This window comes from Netta rufina, assembly GCF_964035555.1.
Source record: "Netta rufina genome assembly, chromosome: 2".
Lineage (NCBI taxonomy): Eukaryota > Metazoa > Chordata > Aves > Anseriformes > Anatidae > Netta > Netta rufina.
Window position 1 is genome coordinate 49,233,427 of NC_140124.1, and position 26,686 is coordinate 49,260,112.

A 26,686-nucleotide genomic window follows, 5' to 3' on the forward strand; every position below is an offset into this window, starting at 1 on the left:
GTTGGAAGGGACCTCTGGAGGTCATCTGGTTATAGCCCCCTGCTCAAGCAGGGACACCTAGAGCAAAATGTCCAGGACTGTGCCCAAGCGTCAAAGCCATCTAGGCTGTAATTAGGTAGATCTCAGTCAGATCTCTTACATTAAGAACAGACAAAGCAGGTAACTTTTCCTGATAGTTATAGTGACATTATATTGATTTTCTATATACATATATATATATAATTTTATTTTTTTTGCCTGCACATTTTGTAGGTAAAATTTCTGGAGATGTCTTCTAGAAGTAAGCAGACCACGCTTGCTAAGGCAAGAAAGATGTGCTCTATGCCTTGTGGACCTTGCATTAGTTTAACAGGTTTCTGATTGCTTCCTTTCTGTTCCCAATGGTGAAAAGATTACTAGAAGCAGTAATAGGTTTTCCTGTCCTTTCAGCAGGCAGTGACTAAGAGTCAAATCTTACTTTGGAAATATAGTGAGACCTTTCTCCATATTTTGCATTATTGCTTCTCCACCTGCTGACAGAAATGTTTGGAAATCCACTGAGTTTATTGAAGAAGTGATTGCTTGCTATTTTCACTTCACTTTTTCCATGCTTTATGAGTCTTGTGTATCTGGGAGAAGTTGTTCATGGCCAATCCTCTGGTTTGAGCTAAAGTATACGTTGGGAGAAGCTCTCAGTTATCTCTGTCCACCTTTATTTATCCTCCATGCATGAAGACTTGCTGGTTGATGTGGGAATGGGCAGTTTGATGTCTGTGCTGTTCTGCATATCTAGACCTAGCTGGTAATGCAGGCAGCTGCTGAAGGAGATAATGTCTCTGGATTGAATTCAAACAACAGTATGGGATGAGAAATCGATAGCTGTGTAATGAGTTTCTGATGGTGTGCAATCTCTGGTCTCAGTTGATGAGAAATTGTATTGTTGATGAGTACAGCTTTCTTTTACAAGCACAAAACCCAAACCATTTCATCCTCCTGTAAGTCTTCAGGCCAACCACCGTTAGGATTGCAGGCTTAATAACATTTACAGACTTTATCTTTCCCTAATTCACTTCCCCTGTATTTGTTCACTTGGATCAAATGGAAAACATCCCAGGAAGCAGCTGCCTTAATATTCATATTATAAGGCCACTAGTTCTAAATGATTTTAAGCCCTGCTTGTATTTTAATAAGTACATCCTCATTATTTAATTCCTCTAGTTCAGCTTAAATGTATTTCTTTGCCAAATGATTCAAACTAAATTTCATGATGTGTTACTTTTTTTTCCCCCTCCCTTTCTGGCTCTATTTGTTTTTCTGTTTCTCTGGAGTAAGTTGGACTTTATTAATATTATTATTAATAATAACAATAATAACAACGATAATTGTAAATTATTAGTGTGATAGGAGTTTTACAGCTGGATTTATTCTTGAGCATATTTATTCTTGAGCAACCTACTAATGGTAGGTTTTATGTTACTCAGATAATAAGTTTTCTACTCCTTATGCATGCAGAAATATTATTTCTTTTTCTATTGAAACCTAGGAATGTAAAAGAGGAGTTAACACACTATGCTCTGCTTGGTAACCAATATTTATCACATTGTTTTGCTTTTCACTGTTCTTTCCCATGAAAATGAATAACAGGCCTTTCTCTGTACAGTCAAAAATACTAGGAAATAAACATCTCCTTGTGTGATACAAAGGATTCTTAAACTGCTTTTGAATGTTTTTGCCCATATTTGTCTGCTTGTGAGAGACTCCAGCATTTGCAGACAAAATATGAGGAAGGAGCACAACCCTTGAAAAAACAGAGCAAGGGTCTTTTCACTTAAGTCTGACCCTGAGTGAGGGCTCCACTGCTGTTAGAACACAGGTAGCTTGTAATGACAGTTTAAAGAACATGTACTATACATGGCCCCAAAGAGTCATCATCTATGAAGGTGTTGTGTCCTGATTGTTTTTTCTAGTCACACCTAAGATGGAGTGACCTGAAGTGCAGGCCAGCAAGGCTGTGGGAGCTGAGAGCTGTTAGTGTAGAGTGCTATAACTTCAGTATCCTCTGGCCCAGATAAACCCTCTGTGTCAAAGATTTCCCTTGTGTCAGTGTCCCAGCATTCTCTCAGCTTAATGTTGGACCATGAAAATATAGAATTGCAGAGGTCAGCATTACAGCATATTTCTGTCGTTTATTATTTGGAGTGACTGAACTGCTGTGTGATTTGTGATGATGTTAAACTTAAAGGCATAGTGTTATGTGACCTCATGCCCTGGTTTATATCAAGCTTGCTTCTTTATTTCTCACTAGCTGAATATTTTGCACCCATGTTTAACACGAGTTAAACATAGTACAGAAGCTTGATTAACTATTTCCACCAAATCATCTGTCTTGTAGAAGGGATGTGAAAGTTCTTAGTTTGTCGATTTAATGTACATTTTGGATCAGAGATAGACAGTGAAATAGTCCCCTTCAAAAGCTTTCCCTAGAGAGACTCTTCAGCCAAATGATCATTGTGAGCCTACTGACTGAACTTGTGGATCTGAGAAATGAGTAGATGTATCAAAGTAAGCAAAATCTGAATCATTCTGTCCCCATCAGCATTGGTGTTGCTTTATATAGTGCATCATATGAGAGTCACCTGGCTCCATTTTGACCTGTGCAATCCTTTCTTTTTACCAAAAAGAAGCTCCCAGTGATGAATTCTTACTACATGTTTTTTTTGCTACCAAAGGAAGCAAAACAGCTTGCCTCCTTTAAGTAGGCTGTGGCTGGCTTCTCTGCCTGCTTCTTTTGACACACTAAATTAGTATACCAGTGAAACAGGACAGAGAGATGTCAAAAATATTCAAACATTGAAAATATTTTCATATCCAGATGATCTAATGTGTCTGTCATACAGTCTGTTTTCATGGCTCGGTAGGCTGCTTGGGTTCAACCTGCTGGACCATCCATTTTTCACAGGGACATCTGAATGTACTTACCACCTTCTTGAAAAAAAGAAAAAAAAAAAAGAGGATTGTCACTTGCAGTGTTCTTCAGAATACGTGTTTTTCTACATCATTTGAGGGACCACACTCACAAGGTTGCACATCTGATGGTATCACAGAATCAGAGAATGGTTGAGGTTGGAAGGGACCTCTGGAAATCATCTAGTCCAACCAACCCGCTCAGGCAGGGACACCTAGAGCAAGTCCTCCAGAACCATGTACAGACCACTTCTGAAGATCTCCAAGGAGGGAGACTCCACAACTTCTCTGGACAACCTGTTCCAGTGCTCACTCACACACACAATAAAGTAGTGTTTCTCGATGTTTAGATGGAACCTCTTGTGTTCCAGTTTGCGCCCATTTCCTCTTGTCCTGTCACTGGGCACCACTGAAAAGAGCCTGTCTTTTCCGTTTTTGCACCCTCCCTTCAGGCACCAACCTTATAGACATAGTCTGTAGACTGTCTACATATAGTCTACATTGGTCTGTAGACTATGTCTATACTTTCCCACCAGGACTGCTAGATTCTTTTTTGCTGATCTGCTTTCCAGCTGGGTGACCCCCAACATGTACTTGTGCCTGGGGTTGTTCCTTCAAAGGTTGTTCCTTCCCCTAGTCTTTCAACTAGTCTTTCATCCTAGTTGTTGGGACCTGGAATTCCACAAGGCTGGTTTTGCTGGTTAAAACTAACGCAAAGAAGGCATTCAGTACTTTGGCCCCTTCATTATGACCAGGCCCCCTGTTTCATTTAGTAGAGGGCCTACATTCTCTCAAGACTTACTTTTGTTATTGATGTACTTGTAGAAGTCTTTCTTGTCACCCTTGACATCCCTGGCCATATCTAATTTTACATGGACTTTAGCTTTCCTAACTCCATCCCTGGATGCTCAGACAGTGCTTCTGTATTCCTCCTAGATTGCTTATCCTTGTTTTCAACCTCTTCAGGCTTCCTTTCTGTATTTAAGTTTGGCCAGCAGCTCCTTACCGATCCACTCAGGCCTCCTGACATTTTTGATTGACTTCCTTTTTGTTCAGATGCATTACTCTTGAGCTTGAATATTAAGTAGCTTTCTTGTGCCTGTCATCCCTCTAGGTCCTTATCCCTTGTGACTCTTTATGGTCTTTATGGTATGATCTTTAAGGTCCATTCAACCCAAACCATTCTATGATTCCCTGGTTCTTGCAGGAAAAGATGTAGGATTCTGCAGGAGATGGCATGGAGTACAAAGTCAAGATGAACCACTATTGGAATATGTTTGTGTCTATTTCTTTAGCCATGTGGCGCTAATATGCACACTTCCATTTTTAAGCACGCAGCTTTAGTTCCATTTGTGTCACTGAAACTCTGACACTTTCTTGTTCAGAAGTAAAATAGTGTGTTCTTGAAGAGACAGTCTATCGGTCACATACTTACTTACTGTGTCTTTGTTAGACTTGCACATGTGCTTAAATTTAAGCATGGGCATTTGGATTAAGAAGATTAGGACTTGCTCTTTGAAGAAAAAGCTATTATCCTAAGCCTAACATATATATTATCCTCCTATATTAACTCCTATGTTTTCCAGATCATGTGTGCTAAGCCTAATATATATATGCACACATGATCTGGAAAACATAGGAGTTCATTTAGTCTTATTATTTAATATTTAATGTCAGTTTTTCTCACACATTTTATCCTCTGTATCATCATTTAACAGTGTGGATAAAACAATATTTCATATGAAAATTTATAATCTTTGTTACAAGAACAGAGCTAAAAGCTTATGATAAAACATCAAGAAAGCATATCGTTCCTATATGAATTACTAGTGTCTGGTATATATTTCACAGAGACATATTCCATGCCACAGAAATTATTCAGCACATATGTGGTCATATGAGTATATCTGCATCACAATATTAATTGAAAGAATCTATTAATGTCAGTGATATTGATATATATTATTTTAAAAATCTTTTATAAGGCCTGTCTTATAAAACCCTCTTACCTATACAGTGATCCAGTGTAAACATATGCCCATTTTACCTCTGTGTTTTATTCTCTTCTTTTTTTTTTTTTTTTATTTAGTGAGTAACAATGTTGTTAAGGATGCTTCTGTCTATTGTAAATTGTACAATTTAAAATATAAAATGTACACCTAAATTTTTATGAAATGGCTGTGGAAATATGTGAAAATCCTTTTAGTAGGGTGGAGTGCATGTTCCATTAGTGCAGTATTAGGCTTTTTGTATTTATTTATTGTTCCTTTTGACAGAAGTATTTTTAAAAGGACTTACACATACTTTATCAGGAGTGTAATGATAGGACAAGGAGTAACAGCTTTAACCTGAAAGAGGGTAGATTTAGATTAGATATAAGGAAGAAATTCTTTACTATGAGGGTGGTGAGGCACTGGAACAGGTTGCCCAGAGAAGCTGCGGATACCCCATCCCTGGAGGTGTTCAGGGCCAGGTTGGATGGGGCTTTGAGCAACCTGGTCTAGTGGGAGGTGTTCCTAGTAAGGGATCTTTAAGGTCCCTTCCAAACCAAATCATTCTATGTTTCTAAAACATTGGCATTTCTGTAGTTCCTAGCTAACATTTGAAGATGTTTGACCTGCATTAGACTTATTTAATGGAGACAACTGAATTTGTCCAGAGCCAGGATCCTGCTTTTTTATGGAAAGAGGAAAAACATAAAATGTCCACTAGTATGTATCAGAATTTTGGAGTGTTTTTAGCTCCAAATCATTATGAGAGTGTAAAAGATAACTTTTTTCTGACTAATACAAAGTTATTCTTTTAAACATGTCCGTTAAATGTTTGTCCCGATGCTCTTAAAAAAGTTCTTGTCTGTACTTTTCATGGTTGATTTATGCATGATGTGTTTTTAAAACAAAAGTAATTTTCTGTACAGGTAGTTTATATTACTATATAATAGTAAATTAGGAAATATAAAAAAAATATAAAAAATAGGGAATGTGGCAAGAACTCACAAGAACAAATAATATTGTTTGTTTGTTTTGTTTTGTTTTTCATTTTTATGTATTCAGTAGATGTTAATGTGAATGCAGCACTACAGCTATGGAACAAGAATAAAATCAAACAGAATAGTCAGAAAGGACATAAAAAGATCATTGAGACCAGCTGTCAGACTACTTCAGGGCTGACCCAAAGTTAAAGCAATACCATTAAAAGCATTATCCAAATACCTCATAAACAAGGACGGGCAGGCATGGGGCATCAATAACCTCTATAGGAAGCCTGTTTCAGTGTCTGACTGCTCATTGCATAAAGAAGTTTTTCCTAATGTCTAGTCTGAACCTCCTCTTGAGCAGGCATTCCTACACATCCTATCACTAGATACCAGGGAGAAAAGATGAGCACCTCCCTCTGAATTCTCCCTCTTTAACTCAGTTAAAAGGGGAAGGTGGGAAATCAACAGGCAAACCCTGAGCACATTTTGCTTAGAAAATGATGAACTGTTGTTTAATTTTAAATTAAAAAAAAAAAAAAAAAAAAGCTAACTACTTCATTGAAGTTAATTGAAAGAGTACAAATGAGTAATCATGACTTAAACTGGCACTCAGACATGCAGCAGTGTTCTTTTATTTCATGGCTGCCGTGCCTGAATCTGTACTTAACCTGTGCATGTGTGCTTTATTTGCATGCGTGCTGAAGACCCATTGCACTCCCCTTGGGTGTGAAGGGAACTTACACTGCTGAGGTGGCATGATAGCAGCCAGAGGGCGGTTGAAGGGTACATGCCTGTTTCTAAGGTTGTTGTTTTTCACAGAATCACAGAATCACAGAATTTCTAGGTTGGAAGAGACCTCAAGATCATCAAGTCCAACCTCTGACCTAACACTAACAGTCCCCACTAAGCCATATCCCTAAGCTCTACATCTAAACGTTCTTCACTTGTTTTCAGTACTTCTTCAGTTACTGAAGACCTGAGTTAACATCCACCCCGAAGTGAAAGAGCAGAATATAGGCAGTTTCTCTGTGTGTTAGTGAAAGCTCTTCCCCTTCTCCTAACCCTAATGCTTTTAGTGCTCTGAAAAGTCTCTCTGTCAATAACCATCTTTCCCACACTCCGTCCTGCTTTGCTAACTTGCCTCTGAGTTTGATGGACTCCTGTGACTGTTATGTGAGACTGAAGTGGATGATGAAGTGCCTTGAAAGATGATAATGGGGATGGGTTTTTTGGTATTAAGGCCCTTGTATTGTCCCTGAAAGTGACTGCTTGAGATACAGCTCTTATGCAGACAACCAGTACCATACATTTAAATAGTTGTACTACTTTGGCTAGGTTCAGTTAGCAGACAGGAACACTGCAGCTTTCTTCCTAGTTCCCCAGTGCTTTTTGAAGCCTGCTTCAAACGTATGTTTGAGGACCAGAAATTGAGATGGAAAGGAGCAAGGGTGTCTTGCATTCTCTTCCTACCTTTGCCCACAGATGCAAGGCTGTAAGAACTGCACGTATGGAGTTAAGAGCAAAAATAAGAGCAAACACAAGAACACCAGTCTTAGCACATCCATTTTCCATCTGCATTATTGGCTGTTAGCCAAAGTGCTACTTGGGCTAATTGCATTTTAACTCCACATAGCAAGACTAAAATAGGATTATTTGCAAAGACTCCAGCTGTAGTGTACTTGGCCTCACCTTTGTGCTGTTCATTCAGAAGGCATGTACAGAAGTTTTGAAAAAGCTTTTTATTTGGAGAGGCTATTTGGTCTTATATTTTTCCCTGTGACAACAAGAAAAGAAGGATGCAGTAAATCCTAAAGGCTTCTTGACCTTGGTAAAGTTTCAGACCTCAGCTGCTCCTGGAAACTTGTTGAGGGCAAGACACATCTTGCCTACCTCCCGTTTTATGAGGATCAGGGGATTAATTCAAGCTTGGATTCTAGGCTTCAGCCATCCAGGAGAGACAAATGTGACAGGAGATGCCCATTCTCTCAGCTGACAAGGAAATTTGAAATCTAGTTTACAATAGGTGCTGGAGTATTGGATGTGATTCCTGCCTTAAATTATGACATTATCAATTTCACTTTAGAGAGAGGAATTTTATTCTGAAACGGACGGATTTTTGATGGAGACCTAGAAGACTGCTCCCGGTCTTCAGTGATGATGATTGCTCCCAAGTACTGTTTTGATCAGTATATTTCTGCTCCAAAGGCTTGTTGCAGTTACTCAGTTGGCTTTGCAGGGTTATTCCAAAAAACTCGTTCAAATTCAGAGACTTTGGGCAGAGTAGGGGAAGCATTTATCAACAGTTTACAAGTTTTTTTTTTCCCCTGATGGACAGTGGAAAAGCCTCTTTGCATTTTATTCAGCTGCATTTGTCTGTCACTGATGTGGGATTAATTTTAATCTGCAACTAATAAACTACAGTGAGTTTACACATGTACATTTCAGAATGTACTAAAACAGACAAAAAGAAAATATTCACAATAGAAGATGTGTCCCATATTCTTTGCTGTTCTCCCTGCCAATTTAGCAGTTACATGAAATCTTCTCTCTCCTGAGTGCCAGATTGTTTGAAAGTGATTGTTTCCTGAGACTTGACATCTGAAGAATTATACTCATACTGTATTTAAAAGCCTAACCTAATCTTCCAAGAGTTTAGTTGGGCTAGTCATGTATTCACTTGGAATGTTGTTTCTTTTTAATACATTGAGAATTTCACCAGTCTGCCATTCATATTACAACTGATCCGTGTCATAATCCTCTCAAATCAAGATGATTAAAGAATTATTCAATTTTGAAAGCTCTTTGTGCAAATTTTAAAGACACCACTTCTTAGAACAAATTCAGTAGTCTGCAAGCTGGTGCTTCAGTTTTTGTAAACTTTAAGGCTTTAAAGAGCATTGAATATATTATATGCAACAGTAATTGCAACTGGAAATATGAGGTTTAGATCTTTGATTAGTACAGCTGTTTCAGTAGAATTTAGGCTTGTAAAAGTGATACCAAAGACATATTTAGTTATCATTATCTTGATTTAAGATTGAAACAACAACAACAATACCCTACTCTCTTTTTTTTTTTTTTTTTTAATATTTTATTTATTTATTTATTTGGTTTGCACCACTCTGTAAATACTGCTTTAAGAAATTGAACAGGAAAGTAGTGAATTTAGAAGCATAATAGAAAATCCTTGTAAGGGAGCACCCTCAATTTTATGGCCTATTCTGTTCAAATGCAGTGGGTTAATTATGATCACACTGCTTGCAAAGTAACTCCCCATCCAAACTACCAAACAAGTTATAGATGTAATAGAATGTGAAGTTTTACTTCTGGCTATGATTTGGAAGAGTATTATACTGGAGATGGGATTAGTCACTTCACAGTTTTTCACATCTACTTTCGGGTATTATAAGGCCTTAGAAATTAGCAATTATTTCAATTTCTTGGTGTTACAGTTGGCTAAAAAAGGGAAGAAAGAGGCCAACCATTAAGTAAAGGGAAAGCTGCACAGAACATCAGGTATGGCCGTTGCTCCTGCTATCATGCTCTGAATTTCTTTCAATAAAATTGTGAACCTGTGAAAAAGTATACTTGTGGACTACTGGATGTCTGCTGTGCATTGTGAGCTAGAGCTGCTGTTGTCCATGTTGTCCTGCTGGCAACTTTTCTGACTGAAAAACTGTACTTGAAACAGAGATGTATAGACTGGATCATTGTTGCTTTGTTGCCAGTGCAGATAATAACTATGCTGAAAAAGAGAGGTCATCTTTTTTTTTTTTTTTTTTTTTTTTCCCCAGAGATTTTACAGGGCCTGGAGGTTTATCCCATGCATAATAGGAGATAGAATTGCAGTCTAATAAGAACTGAGAACTCTTGCTGCTGTTAGTTTGTATCATTATTACAGAATCACAGTAGCCAGAATATGCTGATGCCAGTGGGGAACTGAGGTGATGGTAACCCTTATGGCCTTCATCTCCAAGCACATCATTCTTCTTTAGGTTTGCTTTTGCTAAGATGAATACATTGAAAAAGTGAGCAAACAGTACTGGGCAACAGGTAAGCCATGGTGCTTAATTCACAGCAGGATAGAGTGTAGGTGTACTGACTCAGTTTGGAGTGACAAGAACAGAACAGACTACTCAGGGCTTTGCTTTGTGACAATTAAGACCTTAGGACCAAGCTGTACCCAAGCAAACACTGGCTTATGGAATGAACATGGAAGTCAAAAAGCTAATGCTAAATAGGATTTGCTTTATTAATTGCAAAACGCAAATTATCTTAATGATATGTCATTTAAAAAAATGAATAAAGTAGATGTTTAGAAACAAAGAATAAATGAAGTGAACAATTAAAGTAGGGGGAAGGAAGAAAAAAACTCATGACATGCAGTCCTTTATTTTTGTAGCTGTTTATATACAAAGATGAATGAGCTGTTGCAGCTGTTGAAGGCAGCTTTTCCTTTGCACTAACACTACCACATTTCTTATCAACAAAGGGAACTGCTTTGTACAAGGTTAAACTCTAGAAGCACCTTTGGCAGTTTCTGTAGTGATGCTGAGAAGTCAGCAATCTGTAGTAGCATGAAATGTTAGAATTTGAATATTTTCTGCATAGAGAAAATAGCTGCTTAGCAGCTTGAGGTTGCAATAGTATCAGGTGAAAAAAAATACATATTTTTTTAATATTCCCACCAGTTTCATATGTATTTCCTACCGGTTTCTTTTTAATTCTGCTACTTTTTGATGACAGAGGTCACAGGCACACATACACATCTGTCACCAGGGTGGTGGCTTTTTGTTGGAAATGGGCCTTGATACTTCGAAAGTATAAATAAATAAATAACAGAAAATTATGTTGTAGACAAGCATAAATGCACCTCCTCCCTATTCCTCATAGCAATCTATTCAATTTAATGAGCCACAGATTTTTTACATTTTGTTTTTTATTCGACTTAACATTTTTATGAGACAGCCTCTGTGGTAAGTCACATTAATTTTTTTTTATAGTCACATTAACTTTCTTGCTTACATACAGAGCTTGCAGTTAGTAAATGCCTCTGATTTCCATAAAATATTCAGGGCAGGCTATTATTATGATGATTTTTTAGCCCTACTGCTAAACTTCAATCAGTTTCAAATTTGAAATGCATTAATGACTGTATAATGTTGTAATTTGTGCTGCAATAAATCTTTTATAGTTAGTGCTGTGTAGGAAACAAGCTTATACAAGAGCCATTAATTGCTCTGTTTAATTATTTAAAATATATATATTTCTTATGAGTTAGCTCAATGTATAACTCAATTACTATTTAATAAAGTCATATTACTTTCTTGTTTATCAAATACAAGAGGATTCCAGCTGAAATACTGAATGGCATCAGACACAAGATGTTTGTGTTGTAGCCAAGTTTTGCTCAAGTTATATTTGCACCAATTCATTGCTTCTTTCTCTACATATTAAACTGAATGATTGCATGATACAGTGAACATCTGTTTATGTAGTCAGTTGACAACATGTATCATGTAAAATGTTGTTAGTCAAAATGTTCTGGGCATTTTAGTTTTACCATTGCTGATTAATGTACTCTGTACTTACTGGGGGATTAGCCAGAAATAAAAATATCCAGAAAACTTCCCTGATCAGCCAGTGGCAGACTTCCTTTTCACAAAGTTGAATTCTCAGGTGCTACAAAGTCAGTATAGCTGGCATGGGTCAGTCAACAGGACAGAGTAGGAAACTGAATATGAAGATCTTGTATTGTATTGGTTTTATTTTCTTGTTTACAACTAAGTAATGGAGGTGGAAAAGTAATGTCAGTAATACAGTGCCACCTGTTCCTAGCTTTGCTGAAATTAATAGAGGACCAAGGCACTAAGTGTATGATACAGACCTTAGCCATACAGTAGGTGCCAGTGTTTCAACAGCCGTATCAACTGACTTTGCTTAGGGCAGCTTGAGTTGGTTCACCACTATTTTGAAATATGTGCCACCTTTTTCAGTAGAGCTGTGATCAGGCTCCAGGTGTTCCCTTTCCCATTAGCCCTCACAAGGCTTTGGGGAATTCAGAGCTTAAAGCAGTCTGGATTCCCTTGAAATTTCATAGGTCTTTCTCTCTGTGCGATCATGAAGCTGGAGAAGAGGTAAGGCAGAGCACAACTCTTGAAGAAGCTCCATAGGAATGTACTCACAGTTAAAGTTTTCATTTACTCCTTCATCCTGAATTTAAAAAAAAAAAAAAAAGTTCTAAGAATTTTTACCCAGAGTTTCACTAAATGTTTTTTATAGGAATAAACAATAATTATGAGAAGAAATCAAGAAAAATACTTGCCTGAGAAAAGTGAGCATTTTTTTCATTGCTGCTGTTTGCAGCACCTCTGTCACAAACGGGTATATATGGGAGCATCTGAACATACAAATTCAATTGCAGATAGGTACTAGGAAAATTACATTCCTGTTCTTAGGTTTTTCTGAAGGAAGATTCCTTTAAGACGTTGAAATTGGCATGGGTACCTGCTGTTTTATTCTTTCCCCTCCTCTAATTCTTTCAAGCTTCTGCTCTTCCACTGCACATAACCTGTTTTTTGTTGTTGTTGTCGTTTGTTTTTTAATCCCATTTCTTCCCTTAACTTACACCAGTGCTTCCTCATCTTCCTGTTTGCTCTTGCATAGTTCCTCATTCCGCATGTTCCTTTTCAGGTTATTCTGCATTCATCTTATCTTTTCTCTCTGGGTTCATAACATATGGCCTCTGTATATCCTCTCTATCAAGTTGACTGCTCCTCCTGAATTCCTTTTTCCTCTTATGATCCACTCTCTGCCCTTCTGTGGATTCTTCTTTCTCCATCTTGCCTGAATTAATGAACATGACCCTGCTTGAAAATAATCAGAAATAATGGGAGATGACACTGGTATTTGTTTAGGTTGCCTCACTTTTCTCTGTATAGGATACAGAGATATATGAAATGGGGGATTCTAAATTAAGGCAGTGTGTTTTCAGGTAGTGACTGGCAAAATCTTTAAAATTCCAGTATCTTCTGTTTGCATGGACACAGAATCACAGAATGGTTGAGGTTGGAAGTCATCTGAAGGTAATCTGGTCCAACTCCTCTGCTCAAGCAGGGACACGTAGAGCAGGTTGCCCAGGACCATGTCCAGGCAATGTTTGAAGGTCTCCAAGGAGAGAGACTCCACAGCTTCCCTGAGCAGCCTGTTTTATTGCCATGGAAAGCACCACAGAAAAAATATCCTCGTAGAAGATCTGGAGCCTCTCAATAATATTTTGCTTGGCCTGTTGTCTGAAGCAGTACTTAGTTTGGCATAGAGAACGGAGAACTGAGAACCTAAATGGAAATAAATCCTCTAATTTATACTTGGCAGCAGGCAAAGCAGTAGGGAGATATTTGGGTCTTAAAGTGACCTTTAATTCCTTGCTGCTATCATCTTCTACTCAACTTGGAGCAAACTGGTAAAGTATGCCACAGCTTGACTGTAAGGCTTGGACCTATTTTCTTTTCTTACCCCCTTTTAGAGCAGTGTTGCCAGGACCCTGACTTTGACCACCTCCATCTTTGAAATTTCCAATTAGTTTGAGGCACAGGAAGTCAGAACTAGCTCTTGCACGAGCATCATGTTTAACCTACAAGATTTCATTAACCATTTGGGGGTAAACATAAATGTTCCATCTAACGAAAGTGCTGGGAATTCTCTTTTCAGTGAGATACACTACTTATTTCTAATGTTAACAGAAGTTCAAATATAAACTTAGAACAGAACAGAATGATGATTTACAGAAATGTTATTTCATGTGATTTATAGTGGTTTCTAAAATGCCTTGTTTTTTTCCTCCCTTAGAGAAGTGTGTAGAAACTGACTAATGATTTGGAGACAGAGATGTGAAATATTGCATCAATAAGATATATTTTTTTTTAAACCAAAAAGCATTTCTGAAATATTGCCTATAAAATAGGATGCAAAAATATCCAACATATATACATAACATAATTGCTTGTGAGGAGCTGAGTAACTCATGGAACTGGTAGTAGTGATTAATATGGTCTGCAAACACCTGCAGACAAGATCTTGACACAGAACACATAAACAAGGAATACATTGGCCTTTCAACCGTCCTCCTCCAGATATTTTTAGATTCACATGCAAAAAGAGTAAATTCTTCTGTCTGAAACAGAGTAGCAACATTACTAATGTTTACTTCTTTGAGCTATTTTCTTAACATTCCCTTTAATGAATCTAAATATTTTTTTACATTATTTTACAGTTTTTGTATTTCTTTTCACTTCTGAAAAGAAAGGTATGTGTCCCAATGTAAGCCTAATCTCATTCCTTGCCATTTTCTTTTGAATTTTTAATTTGTTCCACTGTTACAACTTTCCCAGTTTTCAGTTAATGCCATTTTTTAGTTCACGCATTTTGGCACATCTCAGAGCTGTGTTGTTTTTTTTTTTTCCTTCCATGACTATTAATGGTACATTTGTTTTGGACATTTGTCTTCCATACTCTTAATGTTTGCACAGAGACAAATAATTCTTTTCTCTTTGGTTGCTGATTTTCAAACTTGCTTATATATTTTGTCTTTTCTGAAACCAACTAATGTTATCTTCTGTTGTATGCATTTGAAATATGCTATCCTTTTAACTACTTGTTTTCTTTAGAGAACACAGCTGTTCTGAAAATAGTATAATTTCCCACTTTGCCTGAAAACACCATTCTTGAAGTTTTTCAGTGATTTTTGTGACACTTTCTCATTTTTTAGCATCTACCACAAGCAACTCTATGGAAGAGCAGGAATGATATTTCACTTTAGCATGCTTTCTATGCAAGACAGTAATAGTGGCGTCCTTGAGAGCTGCTAGAAGATTGTGCAGGGCTCTTTTCAACTAATGTCTTCTAATTTATCACCAGCTTTCTAAGCAGACACCTGTTAGAAAATCCTCAGTGGAAATCACATTAAGTTTTCAGTTTTTGCTTGTTGAATCCCCCCTGTTACAAGCTTCTTGTGAACACTTGTCTGAATGTGAAAGTCTGTTGCATGAGCCAGGTAGAAAATGATTGTCTTCTCTTCTCTTACAGCTTGTCTGTTGTGTGGATGTTAGTTGCTGGGTTATTCAGCATAGCCCTGAGGCTCATCTGCTTCTCAAAGGAGAGGTGCTCTAAAACTAAAAACCCTCAACTCTTGAGATTAGTTTTGTAGATTTGGCCTGCGTGGCCAACACATGTTCATCTCCCTTGTACCTCTTCTCTTGCCCTGCCAGAGAAGAGCCTCAGCACTAAAGTCCTTTTATCTGTAGAGGACAGATCCCAATTTGTGGTTAAAATAACTGGGGAACTTGAAGATAAAAGAGTGTGAAGTGGATTATGATGATATTAAATGCAGTTCTCAGATGCTGATTTTACTTCTTACAGTTCAGTGAGCCAAGGAATCTAGAGCAAGCCACTGTGGTTATTTTCTCAAGACACTTAAGAGGCCTTGAGTTAGAAGGGTCATCAATGATGGCTTTTAAGAAACATGTTACATTTTCCTCTCAGAATATGGTTGTGTTGTATATCTCAGTCTAATGTCTGTGATGAGAGACAATAATAGCAACGTAGAATAGAATAGCTTCAGTCAGAAGAGACCAACAAAGATCATTATCATTGAGTCCAACTGTCAGACTATTTCAGGGCCGACCCCAAATTCAAACATATAATTTAGAGAGTTATTCAGATGACTTTTAAGCAAGGATAGGAAGGCACAGGGCATCAACCTCCTCTCTAGGAATCCTGTGTCTGAGTACTCTCTCAGTAAAGAAGTTTTCCATGATGTCTGGTCTGAAACTCTCCTGGCACAACTTTGAGCCATTCTCACACGTCCTGTTAACTAGACACCAGGGAGAAAAGATGAGTACCTTCCTATCCTTTTCTCTTCCTCAGATAAGATCACCTCTCAACCTCCTTTTGTCTATACTTAACAAAATTAGTTGTTCGAGATACTCAGTGTATCCTCATACTATATGCCTTCCAGACCTTTTATCAGCTCTGTTGCTATCCTCTGGATCCTTTTGGGTATCTAAAGAACCTTTTTATGTTGTGGAGTCCACAACTGCACACAATATTCACAGTGAGGCTGAACCAGTACTAAACACAGTGGGAGAATTACCTCTTTTGACTGGCTAGCTATGTTAGGTTCAGTGTACCCCAGAACAAGGTTTGCCCCCTTGGCTGCCGGAGCACACTGTTGACAAATTTTGAGCCTATTATTGACCAGTATCCCCAGTGCTGCACCCAGTCTGTACCTGTGTCCAGCATTACTTACCACATCCTGGTTTGGCAACAGACATATAGGGCATAAGTTGACACTTTTCCCTGCAGTTATCCATTTTCAGTGGTATAGTATCTCCAAATTAGATAGATGGAGAGAGAGGGAGGTGATTTAGACCAATCCCCGTGTTTTTTATTTCTATGCTTTTTATGCTTTGGAGGGAGGGAAGAGAGAAATGTGTGTAACTTGGAAATTGGGTGGAAATTTCTGTATGTACTTGTCTTACTTTGCTAGTTAGCTGATAGCAAAAGACCCACATTAGAAACCTCCTAGACCCCCTACTCATTACTTAGACTTGGAAAAACAAACAGACAAACAACCACCACCACCACCAAAACAAACAAACAAACAAACAAAAAAAAAACAGAAAAACAAACACCCCTAAATGGTGCACAATATTTGCAGAATTGAATATCATTGTAACCATTAACCTTGTTAGCCAGGTGTATGAGCTTCTTAAAAGCAGATGTGGAGTTTTAGCTACAACTCTTCTTGTACAGGCTCCAGGGATGGGGGCAGCAAGAATCCCAACTGTCTTTGTTTATCTTTTGCTCCTGGTTCACTGTGTTTGTTGTTGATTCAGAGCCTGAGATTTTTGTTAGATGTGTGTTTTATGCTAATTTCAAGAGGGTGCTATCACTGGCTATAGAACTAGAACTAATATGTTATTACTGTAACATATTAAGTTCAGCTCTACTCCCAACCTCTCCTAAAATGGAAGGAACTTGAGATCCATGTTTTGCTTAATCTGTTTCCTTTCCCTTCCCCAAATGATGTAGCATGTAATTACTTTTTTATTAAAAAGGAAAGGAAAACAATTTTAGAGTAATGGGGCATTAAAACCATTAAATATATATATATATGGAGAATGGTGGGTCAGCTCAGAAACCTGCTTTAAACAAAACCGAGTGCAGTTCAGTAGTTGTGCCACACAGTGTCATAGTTGGACTTCACTTCCTTCCACTCTGCATCTTTTCCCATTGTAGGTGACGGGATTTACAAAGTTAGAGAAGAGCAGTCTGAAATGTGGGGGGCAGCTGAAGTGCAGGAAGATGAAGACACTCATGTAGAAGTTCCTCTGGACCAGGTATTGATCAAACTTTAAATAAATGTTTTGTGTTTGTTTGTTTCAGAGGTTGCGCGTGTTGTTTATTCTTTCCCCAGTTTCTTTCAGGAGTACAGCAGCATTTTGTGAGGGGTGATAATAACTGCTCAACAATACAGCTTCACTTATGGGAACTTTAGCAAATATAACTTTGTTAATGTCAAACATCAGTTACCTTTTCATCATACATCTGTTTCAAAACTGATCTGAGAGCCTTTAGAGGGCCTCAGGATTATTTACCAAACAGATGAACCCTTTATACCAGTGGAACAGCATAAAGGGACTATGGCATAGAATCATGGTCAGAATTCCCTCAGTCCTGAGCCAAAAACAGGCATGGATTTATCAGATTTTTATTCAAGCTGCCAGCACTGTCTTCTGTTGAAACAACCCAGTACTTAATTGGCCAGCTTAATTGGCCATCAAGACTGTTCTGGTTCTTGACATAAAGAATGCTTCAGCTGTGTGTGTCCTTTCCCAGTGAATACCTGCCCTGGCCTCAGAGAGTTGTGTGCTAAGCAACATTGGGATCATCAGCCCTGTTAATTGCAGTTGTCCTTAAGAGGTGTTGTGATAATTAGGGTGTGTTGGATTGTACTGGTAGTACTGAAACTGGGGAAGAACATATTGCCTGTCCTCTTAATCTTTGTTCCTTATGACATCATGAAGCACATTGTGCCCTGGACTTAATGTGCAATAATTGAACTGAGAAATGATTAGCCTGTTTATTGGCCTCTGAAGGTGTGTACAGAATTCCTTGGGGTAGTGTAAAGCATTTGATAGTAAAAATTGGGTCCTCAGGTCTTAGATTTTAGGTTGAATGTGATTCTTGTGAAATCCAGGGACCCTTGAAAACACATCTGTACTCCTCCACAGAGATGCTACAGCATAGTCAAGAGCTTTGCCTGACAGTCTTGCCAGTTTACCTCAGTTACAGGATGGTGACAGTCACTGGAGAGGGGAGAACAGTTAACTGTCTGCTGCCTCTTCTGTACTTGGCAGTGGGAGCTGTGGTTGTTGATACATTTGCTAGTGAGCATCCCTTGTGCTGATAAACTTGCAATGCTAGGCACTTGCTTGATACCTCTAAGCTCATGTGCTGAAACCAATGCGTAGTCCACAGATGGAAATACTTTTAAGTTGCTACCAATTGATTTTGATACCTGGACAAGGAACTGTCATCTCTGGAAGCAAGTGTGTGTGTGTTGGGGGGGGGGGAGAGGGGAAGGCATGCACACTATTAATAATCTGATTTTTATGTCTTCAGAAAAGCAAAACAAAGCACCAAAATTTATTGAGAACTCAAGTTATGATTTATTTCACATTTTAAAACTGCATGTTTCCTAGGTAATCTGGCAAGAAGCCAGGTCCTTCTGAGTAGCACTGAGTACTCTTTATTCCCAGATAACTGAGGTTACTCAGCTCTTGGAAACATATAGCATTTTAAATGTTCAGATTCTTATTAATGAACATTTTAAGTTGTTTTTAATTCTGTGGTATAAACCTTTAGATATTTTTCTTATCTGAAGTGCACTTTCTGTTATGTGCTAGAAGTATGGAAAAGGACAGGCAGACAGGTCTTGACTGTCTTGCATAATGCATAAATATTTACATGCCAGCTTTCACTAAAATGCTGACACTTCTGATATGCTATCATTTTTCCATCAGCCACATAAATGATGTGATGAAGATAGAGCTTAGTGTTTTTTTCTTTTTAATTATTATTATTATTGTTATTTTTATGCACCTTCTCTGTCTTGCCATTTGAAGTACACGGTTGAACAAATGCCAGATAAGCCATTAACTAAACTTAGTGTAATACTGGCTAGACACACGCTTATGTCCTGTTCTGTAAAATGCAGTCTGCCAGCTGAGAACACATTGAAAGAACAGGATTTGCTTTATTCCAGACTAGCTGACAGTTGTAATTGAACATCAAGGAGGAAAAATCAGTGTTTTGCCTAAAACCAAACCATAGCCTTCTGTTCTGTATTCTGTACCAAGACTTCAGCTTCCAAATACAAAATGGGTAGTTTCATCTTTTGACATGCAGACTTACTCCAGGTTGGTTATTTACATCACTGTGTCAACATCTACGGGAACTGATGACAGACTATGAAATCAGATGTGCAAATAGCAAGGGAACAATGTGGTCCTATTGTAGTTCTTGCTAAGAAGGGAGCAAAACAATACAAGTTTCATATTTGAAATGCTAATTGAATATATTACTTTGAGTTTGTTGTTCCTAATATAGATATATTTAAAGTAGCTTTTTCTGACAGATAAAATTTTCCAACTAATGAAGTTTTGGAATAGACTACTACTTTTTATGTAAATTGTGAAATACAAAAGCAGCATTTGATACTAATACTACTGAAATAACACTGGAAATTTCCATTGATTTATCGATTTCCGTAAGTCTGGTTGTTGTTCTCCTGCACTGAGCCCTTGGGAAGTGGGGTAAGCATGAGAGTTACAAGATATGAAATTGTCCACTGCATGATCCCTACAAGGAATTCAGGCACGTTGCTGTGCCAGCCTTCTTTGCCTTGGGGGATATGATACCGACTATTAAGATCTAAGTGATGCATAATGATTCTGAACTCTGTTTTTTCCCCCTCCAGATTCATCATCCCCATCTCCCTCTCTATGTCTGTGTTTATTTATAAAAATCACTGAATGTTAAATTTTTTTAATGGGCATTGATTTGGGGGTCTGTTGTTGATGTTCATGCTCCTGGTTCTTTCACTAGCCATTTGCTTTCCATTATTCCAGATGTGTCCACTGATTAATGCAGTCCTTGATGCCACTCATTATTTTCCATTTCCTGGGCTGTGAAGTGATGTGAAATTGTGGCGCTCTCTTAGGTGCTCTCTCTAGGTGGAACATATCATCAGTAGCAGAAAATTTGCACCTTTCATTGGCGGTTTTCATTACAGAGTATATGTTTTGCTTTAGAGACCCAAGATTCACCTCAGTGTACAGAACATGATGTTTATCTTCCATATTGCTTAAGGCAAAAGTTTGCATTGATTAAACATTAAAATAGGCTGACTGCTTACAGAGACATTCCTTGATTAAAAGGCTAGAACTTTTCATGAGGAAACATTTTGTATTACATTCATAAGGATTTCAAAATGGCATTTGGAAAAAAAACTTTTTATGCTGAAGTTTTGCTACAATTGATGCCACTGCAATTTAAACTTTCTGGATTTTGAGTGCTGACAAACCAGCAGATAAGAAAAACCCTGCCTGTTTTTCTTCCAGCTCCACTAATTTACACTTTTTTTTTTCTTTAATTGTCTGTGGATGAAATATGGAAACCTGTTCCAGTTGGTTCCTTGCAGCTCAGAGTGAGAACGGAGACCTTCCCTAGTTTTCTGCATTAGATAATTGTGATTTCTGAAGCTGTAACAGCAAGGCCTGATCTTTTCTTTATAGACCTGTGCAGCCAACTGTTGAAGGGCCTAGATTCCTCAGAGTGAAGACTGCAAATACAGTTCTATTATAAAATTAGTGTTGATAGCACTTTGAAAGAAGTTCTCTCTCTCTGTGTGCACTTCTCCGGAAAAAAAATAAAATCTATGAGTCTTAGAGCAGACAGTTTTTCAAATTGCTTAACTTTCAGGGTGGTTTTCATTCACTGTAGAACAGTCTGTTTATGGGAAAAAAAATATATCTGCAACCTTTGTAGGGCTTCTTTTGAAATGCTTTTAATTTTCTCATTGTCTATAGGAGTGAATGTATGAAGTTTAGGCAGGTTTTAATGTACTCTTGGAAAATGTTATAGAAAAACTAAACATGACTATCAATGCAATAGATGGAGAAAAATACTCTTGGCTTAGGTACATCTTAGAAAATTAAGGATTTGTTCAGATGTTTTCTCTCTTCCATGGCCTTCTACTGATTAGGGAGCTGTGCACACTTCCATTTACCACACAATGAAACTGAGGAATGGATTTTGAAAACCTGTTTTCAGTATGCTTCAAGTTACATAGCTTCCATTCATTCATGTTAGCCTTCTGGGCACTATGACCTTACAAAATTAGACTCTATGGACTCAGGTGTTGAATTTGTTGCAAAAAAACACATCCGACCCATAAAAAGGTTGGAGTTTAAAGTTGTTTGTTGTGGTGATAAAGACATTTTTTTTGCCTCCAGGAACAACAGCGCATTTACTATGTGGGAAGTGTAAGACTGATGAACCTTAACTATTCATTTGCTTGTTTTTAAGTGCTTGGGTTTTGTAAATGATGTGGAAGAGAAGAGGGCTGCTGTCACTTAGCAACCCTGCCTCATTCAGGAACAAAATGTTTTGCTGCTGGAATCTGTGCAGTGCAGCTACAAAGCATTCCTGGCTGGGTGGGAGCAGGGGTAGCTCTGTTCTGGAGACAATTGCTGCAATCAAAGTTAAGTGTTCCTGATACTTCATTTGTGCGATGTATTCATGCTGATATATTTGTGACCATTAAGATTTTTGTTGTCTATCTCATTGTTTGTCTGTTGTGACCATTAGCCAAGTAAACATTTACAAATTGTCTCAATAAAGGAAAATCATATTTTACATTGATGGTATAAAATAATTTCTACCTTAAATGATTTGCGATACTGCACTTTTCAGTATTCTAGTATCAGTCATGTACAAACCTACTGAGAGATTACATTAGCATCCCTCGAGGAAAAGAAGCCAAATGCTTCAATGTCTAAAGATTTCCTGACTTACTGCTTTTGAATGATGATGGCATTTGGTAATGTAGCTCTTAATGAATGATAGCATGATGAGTGCAATTAGAATACATCTTTCTTTTTTAAACACTGTGTTTTTGTTGACATTAAAAAATACCATCAAGCAATCATACTTCTTGAATGCAAAATGAAATTCACTTTGTTCCTCATCAACCTGCTAGTAAGTCAGCAGGTTTCCAGAACGCGAGCTGGGGCCATGTTTTCAGCATGAAGTTGAGATTGATTTCACTTGTTTCTAGTGCCTTTGGTTGACTATACCTTTGAATATATGCAATTCTTTTGTCAGCGATTCTTTTTAGTGGTAGTCTATGACAAGCAAAGAATTGTGCTTACAGTCATTGAGATATGGTTTGAAAAATAGTTAACTAGTGTAAAACCAACCAACCAAAAAAAAAAAAAAGCACAAACAAAACACTCTAATGTGAAATAAATAAATTAAACAAAAACTAGTGTTATATTAAAAAACAAAAACAACAAAACTGGGTGACTGCAAAAGCATTGTCTTCACTTAAAGAATGCAGTCAGCTGCAAAAGGAAGAATGTTACTTCATATTTTCCTGCAACCATACAGAAGGCAAAATATAACCCTTATTATGAATAGCAGGAAGAATGAATATAGTCCATCGCAGTTACTGAAAAGGTTTCCTGTCCTGGAAGACACTTAGTCCTCTATGATTATTACCCCAAGGAATAAGAGTGTAATCACCTCATGCTTCTCCAGTCCTAGGTTTATTGCTGTTGGGTTCAAGTTGTCCTGTGTCCACATCACAAAGAACAGCAGCATTACAGTAACACAGGAATACTTCTTGTCAACTTCGTTACACTATACCTGTTTAGTTACCTTTGGCTAGATCTGGCTGCGTGCTTCCAACATAAATTTTAGAAGTGCCATTTGCTTTCTATTGTTATCAAGGAATCTCATGTTAACATTAATATTTGTTATTCATGTTTCTTTAGTTGAGGTAGTAGACCTCAGTCACTCAAGGCTGGAGATATAGCTCTGGAAATAGCAATATAGCTGGAAATAATATCTTAGATCACTGCAAGAGCTGACTGAGAAAGCCTGGGTTTATTTTTATTCTTTTCTAATGCCGTCTTTTCATTTGATGATTGTAATGTAGCAAGCAGTTGTCATTACGCAAAAAAAAAGTAAAAAAAAAAAAAAAAAAGGTGTACTTTTAGCTGGAAGTGCCAAAGCGTTCAATTTGTCCAGTCCTCCCCTGATATGGTCAGAATCCAAAGTTGCTAAATTCCATAGCAGATTGAAAACAAATTAGTAGGTCACGTGTGGTATAGTAGGTGGACTAGATCGACAGATTCTCAGATTCTTTGCTGTCTTTATGTGCTGGTAGTTACAAGAGTTTGCTCAAGTTTGCTTTGTATGGTAGCTTCTTTGAAGGTGTCTATAAATACTTGGCTTGTTGAATTTTTATTTTAGTAGTAACAAGACCTGTTTGATGTTACCAAGTGAAAGTAAGTTAGGAAAAAAAAAATAGTTAAGTTAAATAAAAATCAGACAGAGACCACTGTACTTCAAAAAGTACTTTTGGAGCCATTATTTATCTGATCAGGTGACCATGTAATATTCCTAGTAATTTGTCATTCCATGGATCATCACACTGGAATAACTTGTCCTGTTTGGTGCTGTGTCAATGGGGTATTTTGTACTGCCATAGTACAGGTGCCTTACATTGCTACTTAAATACCAAAGCAAAAGCAGGGTGGTTCATCAAGATGCTCCAGTCAATTGGTGGTATTGTTGAACTGGCTCTTACTAATATGCTGAAGAGAATGAGAGATTTCTTTTGAAATGTTGCTATTAGTGAGGTAAAGAGGTTTTTAGGACGGAACTTACAGATTGTAGGAGATTCCTGCCTCCTTAAAGGATCTGCTAATGATAGTAAACTTCCAAACATTTTTGATTAAGTGAGAAGCTATCTTTTGCTCTCAGCTTGTTTGCTTTAGATTTAGAATCTGATGAGGCTATGTGAGAGGCAGACACACTTTCTGTCCTGTGGGATTTTTACTCTTTGATTCAAACATGAGCACAAGTACATAAGTCAACTTGGCAGTAGGGGCAATGGTTCACTGGTCAGGTGAATCTTGAAAGCTGAAACTAGAAGACAAATGACAAAAACTAGATAGCATGCACATCAGTCTTGCAGATTGTCATGAAATAATGCTACTAGCAGCATTATCTGCAGTGAGTTTCTGCTTAGTCTTCTTCAATATGGGACAAGATCCTGTTCCTCCCATCTGATGGTCTGCTGATGTAGGAAAGATGAATTGCTAAATGTCAAACAAATCCTAACTATGCAAACCTACACAGGTGTTTTGGTGAAAAGGAATGATGTTATGCAAGTGACCAATAGGTCTACCTCTTCTCTCTTGCTACTTTTCTGTGGATGCAAAGATGACAGGTTGCAACCAGAGTGACTGGTATGGCACAGTCTGGTCCATATGTAAAACTGGGGAACAGTTTGTGGAAAATAACAATGAGTTTATTTTTTAACAATATTTTATTGTGCTAGGAGTTTATAGAAAAGTATGTACCAGATGCCAGAATGTTGGAAAACCTGTAATATCTGGAAGAAAATATCTGCTTCTGGAATAATGAAGTCACAGAATCAGAGAATGGTTGGGGTTGGAAGGGACCTCTGAAGATCATCTAGTCCAATCTCCCTGCTGAGCAGGATCACCTAGAGCACATTGTGCAGGATGGCATCCAGGCGGGTTTTGGATATCTCCAGAGAAGGAGACTCCACAGCCTCTCTGGGCAGCCTGTTCAGTGCTCTATCACCCTCACAGTAAAGACATGTTTTCTCACGTTCAGCCAGATCTTCCTGTGCTTCAGTTTGTGCCCATTGCCTCTTGTCCTACTACTGGGCACTACTGAAAAGAGGCTGGCCCCACACTCTTCACACCCTCCCTTCAGATATTCATACACACTGTTAAGATCCCCTCCCAATCTTCTCCTCCCCAAGCTAAAAAGGCCTAGCTCTCTCAGCCTCTCCTTGCATGACAGATTCTCCAGTCCCCTAATCATCTTAGTAGCTCTCTGCCAGACTCACTCAGAAATGTCTGTCATGTTTCTGAATTGCTTGGTGTATTCTGTTCAAAAATGGCTGATAACGTTGCTGTGTTTCCTTTCATCAGAGGCCAGCAGAAACTGTAGATGAAGAGGAAAATGCAGAAGAGGAAGATGACAGGGAAGAGGAGGAGGCATATAAACTAAAGGAAGAATATCCAGAAATGAATGGAAAGGAAAGCAGAGAAATTGTTAAAAAAAGAAATAAAGTGGAAGAAAATGAGAAGAAATTAAATGGGAATTATAAACACAACACGGAAGAAACAGAGAATGTTGACCAACCAGAGGAAGAGGAACTCACCCATTTAAATTCCAAGATAAATGAGGAAAATGGTGAGGGAACTGAGCAGTTGAACAGCCAAGGTAATTTTCAGTCTAAAGAGGACATAAAAGAAAAGGAGTATTTTGACAGTCAGAACCAGGTAACTGTTTTTTTTTTTTTTTTTTCCAGTTTGTTTTTCTTAAGTTACTATTCCTCATTTGCATCAGCTTTAGGCTTCTTCTCAGCTTGTCTCTAAGTATCTCACTACTGATAAGTCTCTGGGTGTCCCTAATAGAACTGAAATATGTGGGAAAAGCTATTTCCCATCTATATAGATTTGTTATATCAGTAATTACATTATATGCCCTCCAACTGAGAAGGCAGATGTTTCTCACTGTTCAATGAAGCTGCATGTCCTGCTTCCTGAGTATGCTAGACTCTGAAAAAAAGAAAAATCTTGCAATTTCCAGGAAAGCGTAATCATTATATATTTTCCACACTTTATTGTCCTTTAGGACAGAGGATAAAGATGTGTTCATGAAAACACAGTGCCTTATTATTTTGATGAGTTGACTTTCACAGAAGTCGTATTTCTTGAAAGGTTCTTGCCATTGCTTTGTGGAAGTTTAATTTCTTTTTCTCAGAAGTCTGAAGAGACAATGGAGATGATCAATGTCTTGAAAGCAAAGAGCTTTAGTCAGCTTAAGAGCAAATATCCTGTTAATTTAGGATTTCTGGTAACATGCTGTTGGCTTAGATGGAGTTATGCAGCCCAGAAAAATCAAGTGGACTAACTTGAATGTAAGAATGTGGGAAACAAAGTGCTTGATAGGAAGAATCCAGCTTTTCCTAGAGCTGGATCAAGTGTTAGAAGCAGAACAACTTGCTGCATATACCCTGCATATAGACTGCTGAAAAAACAGACTCTGCCTCTTGGGATACTGGGTATGGTTTCTCGTTTCCTTGCTACTGGGCTTTCTTCTGTTTCTGTATTTCACACAGGAACATTTTTTGAAGAAGTTATCTAGAAATCTTTGTTACCTGATGAAGTTAACAATACCTCTTTTTTTTTTTTTTTTTTTTTTTTTAAGGTTGATTCCCGTATCGAAAAAACATCCACAAATCCAAGGGTGACAATCACCAGCCCACAGGAAAATGGAAAAAAAGGACCAGAACAATGACTATGCTGCAGTTGTATAGATATAAAAAAGTAATGAGTAGAAAATGAAATATTACAATACTTTAAAACATTT

The 26,686-nt window shown here is 37.8% G+C and overlaps 1 protein-coding gene across 1 annotated transcript in view; it reads left to right on the forward strand.

The window, feature by feature from the left end:
• The window catches only part of DCDC2 (doublecortin domain containing 2), a gene marked incomplete at both ends in the record, with an annotated part of 58,021 nt that extends 31,407 nt beyond the window's left edge, over positions 1-26,614 (forward strand). Inside the window, 3 exons of the mRNA XM_084306934.1 lie at positions 17,219-17,319; positions 25,240-25,593; positions 26,525-26,614. Coding sequence (XP_084163060.1) covers positions 17,219-17,319; positions 25,240-25,593; positions 26,525-26,614 — 545 coding nt within the window. The remainder of the gene's footprint in view (positions 1-17,218; positions 17,320-25,239; positions 25,594-26,524) is intronic.
• Positions 26,615-26,686: the final 72 nt, after the last annotated feature.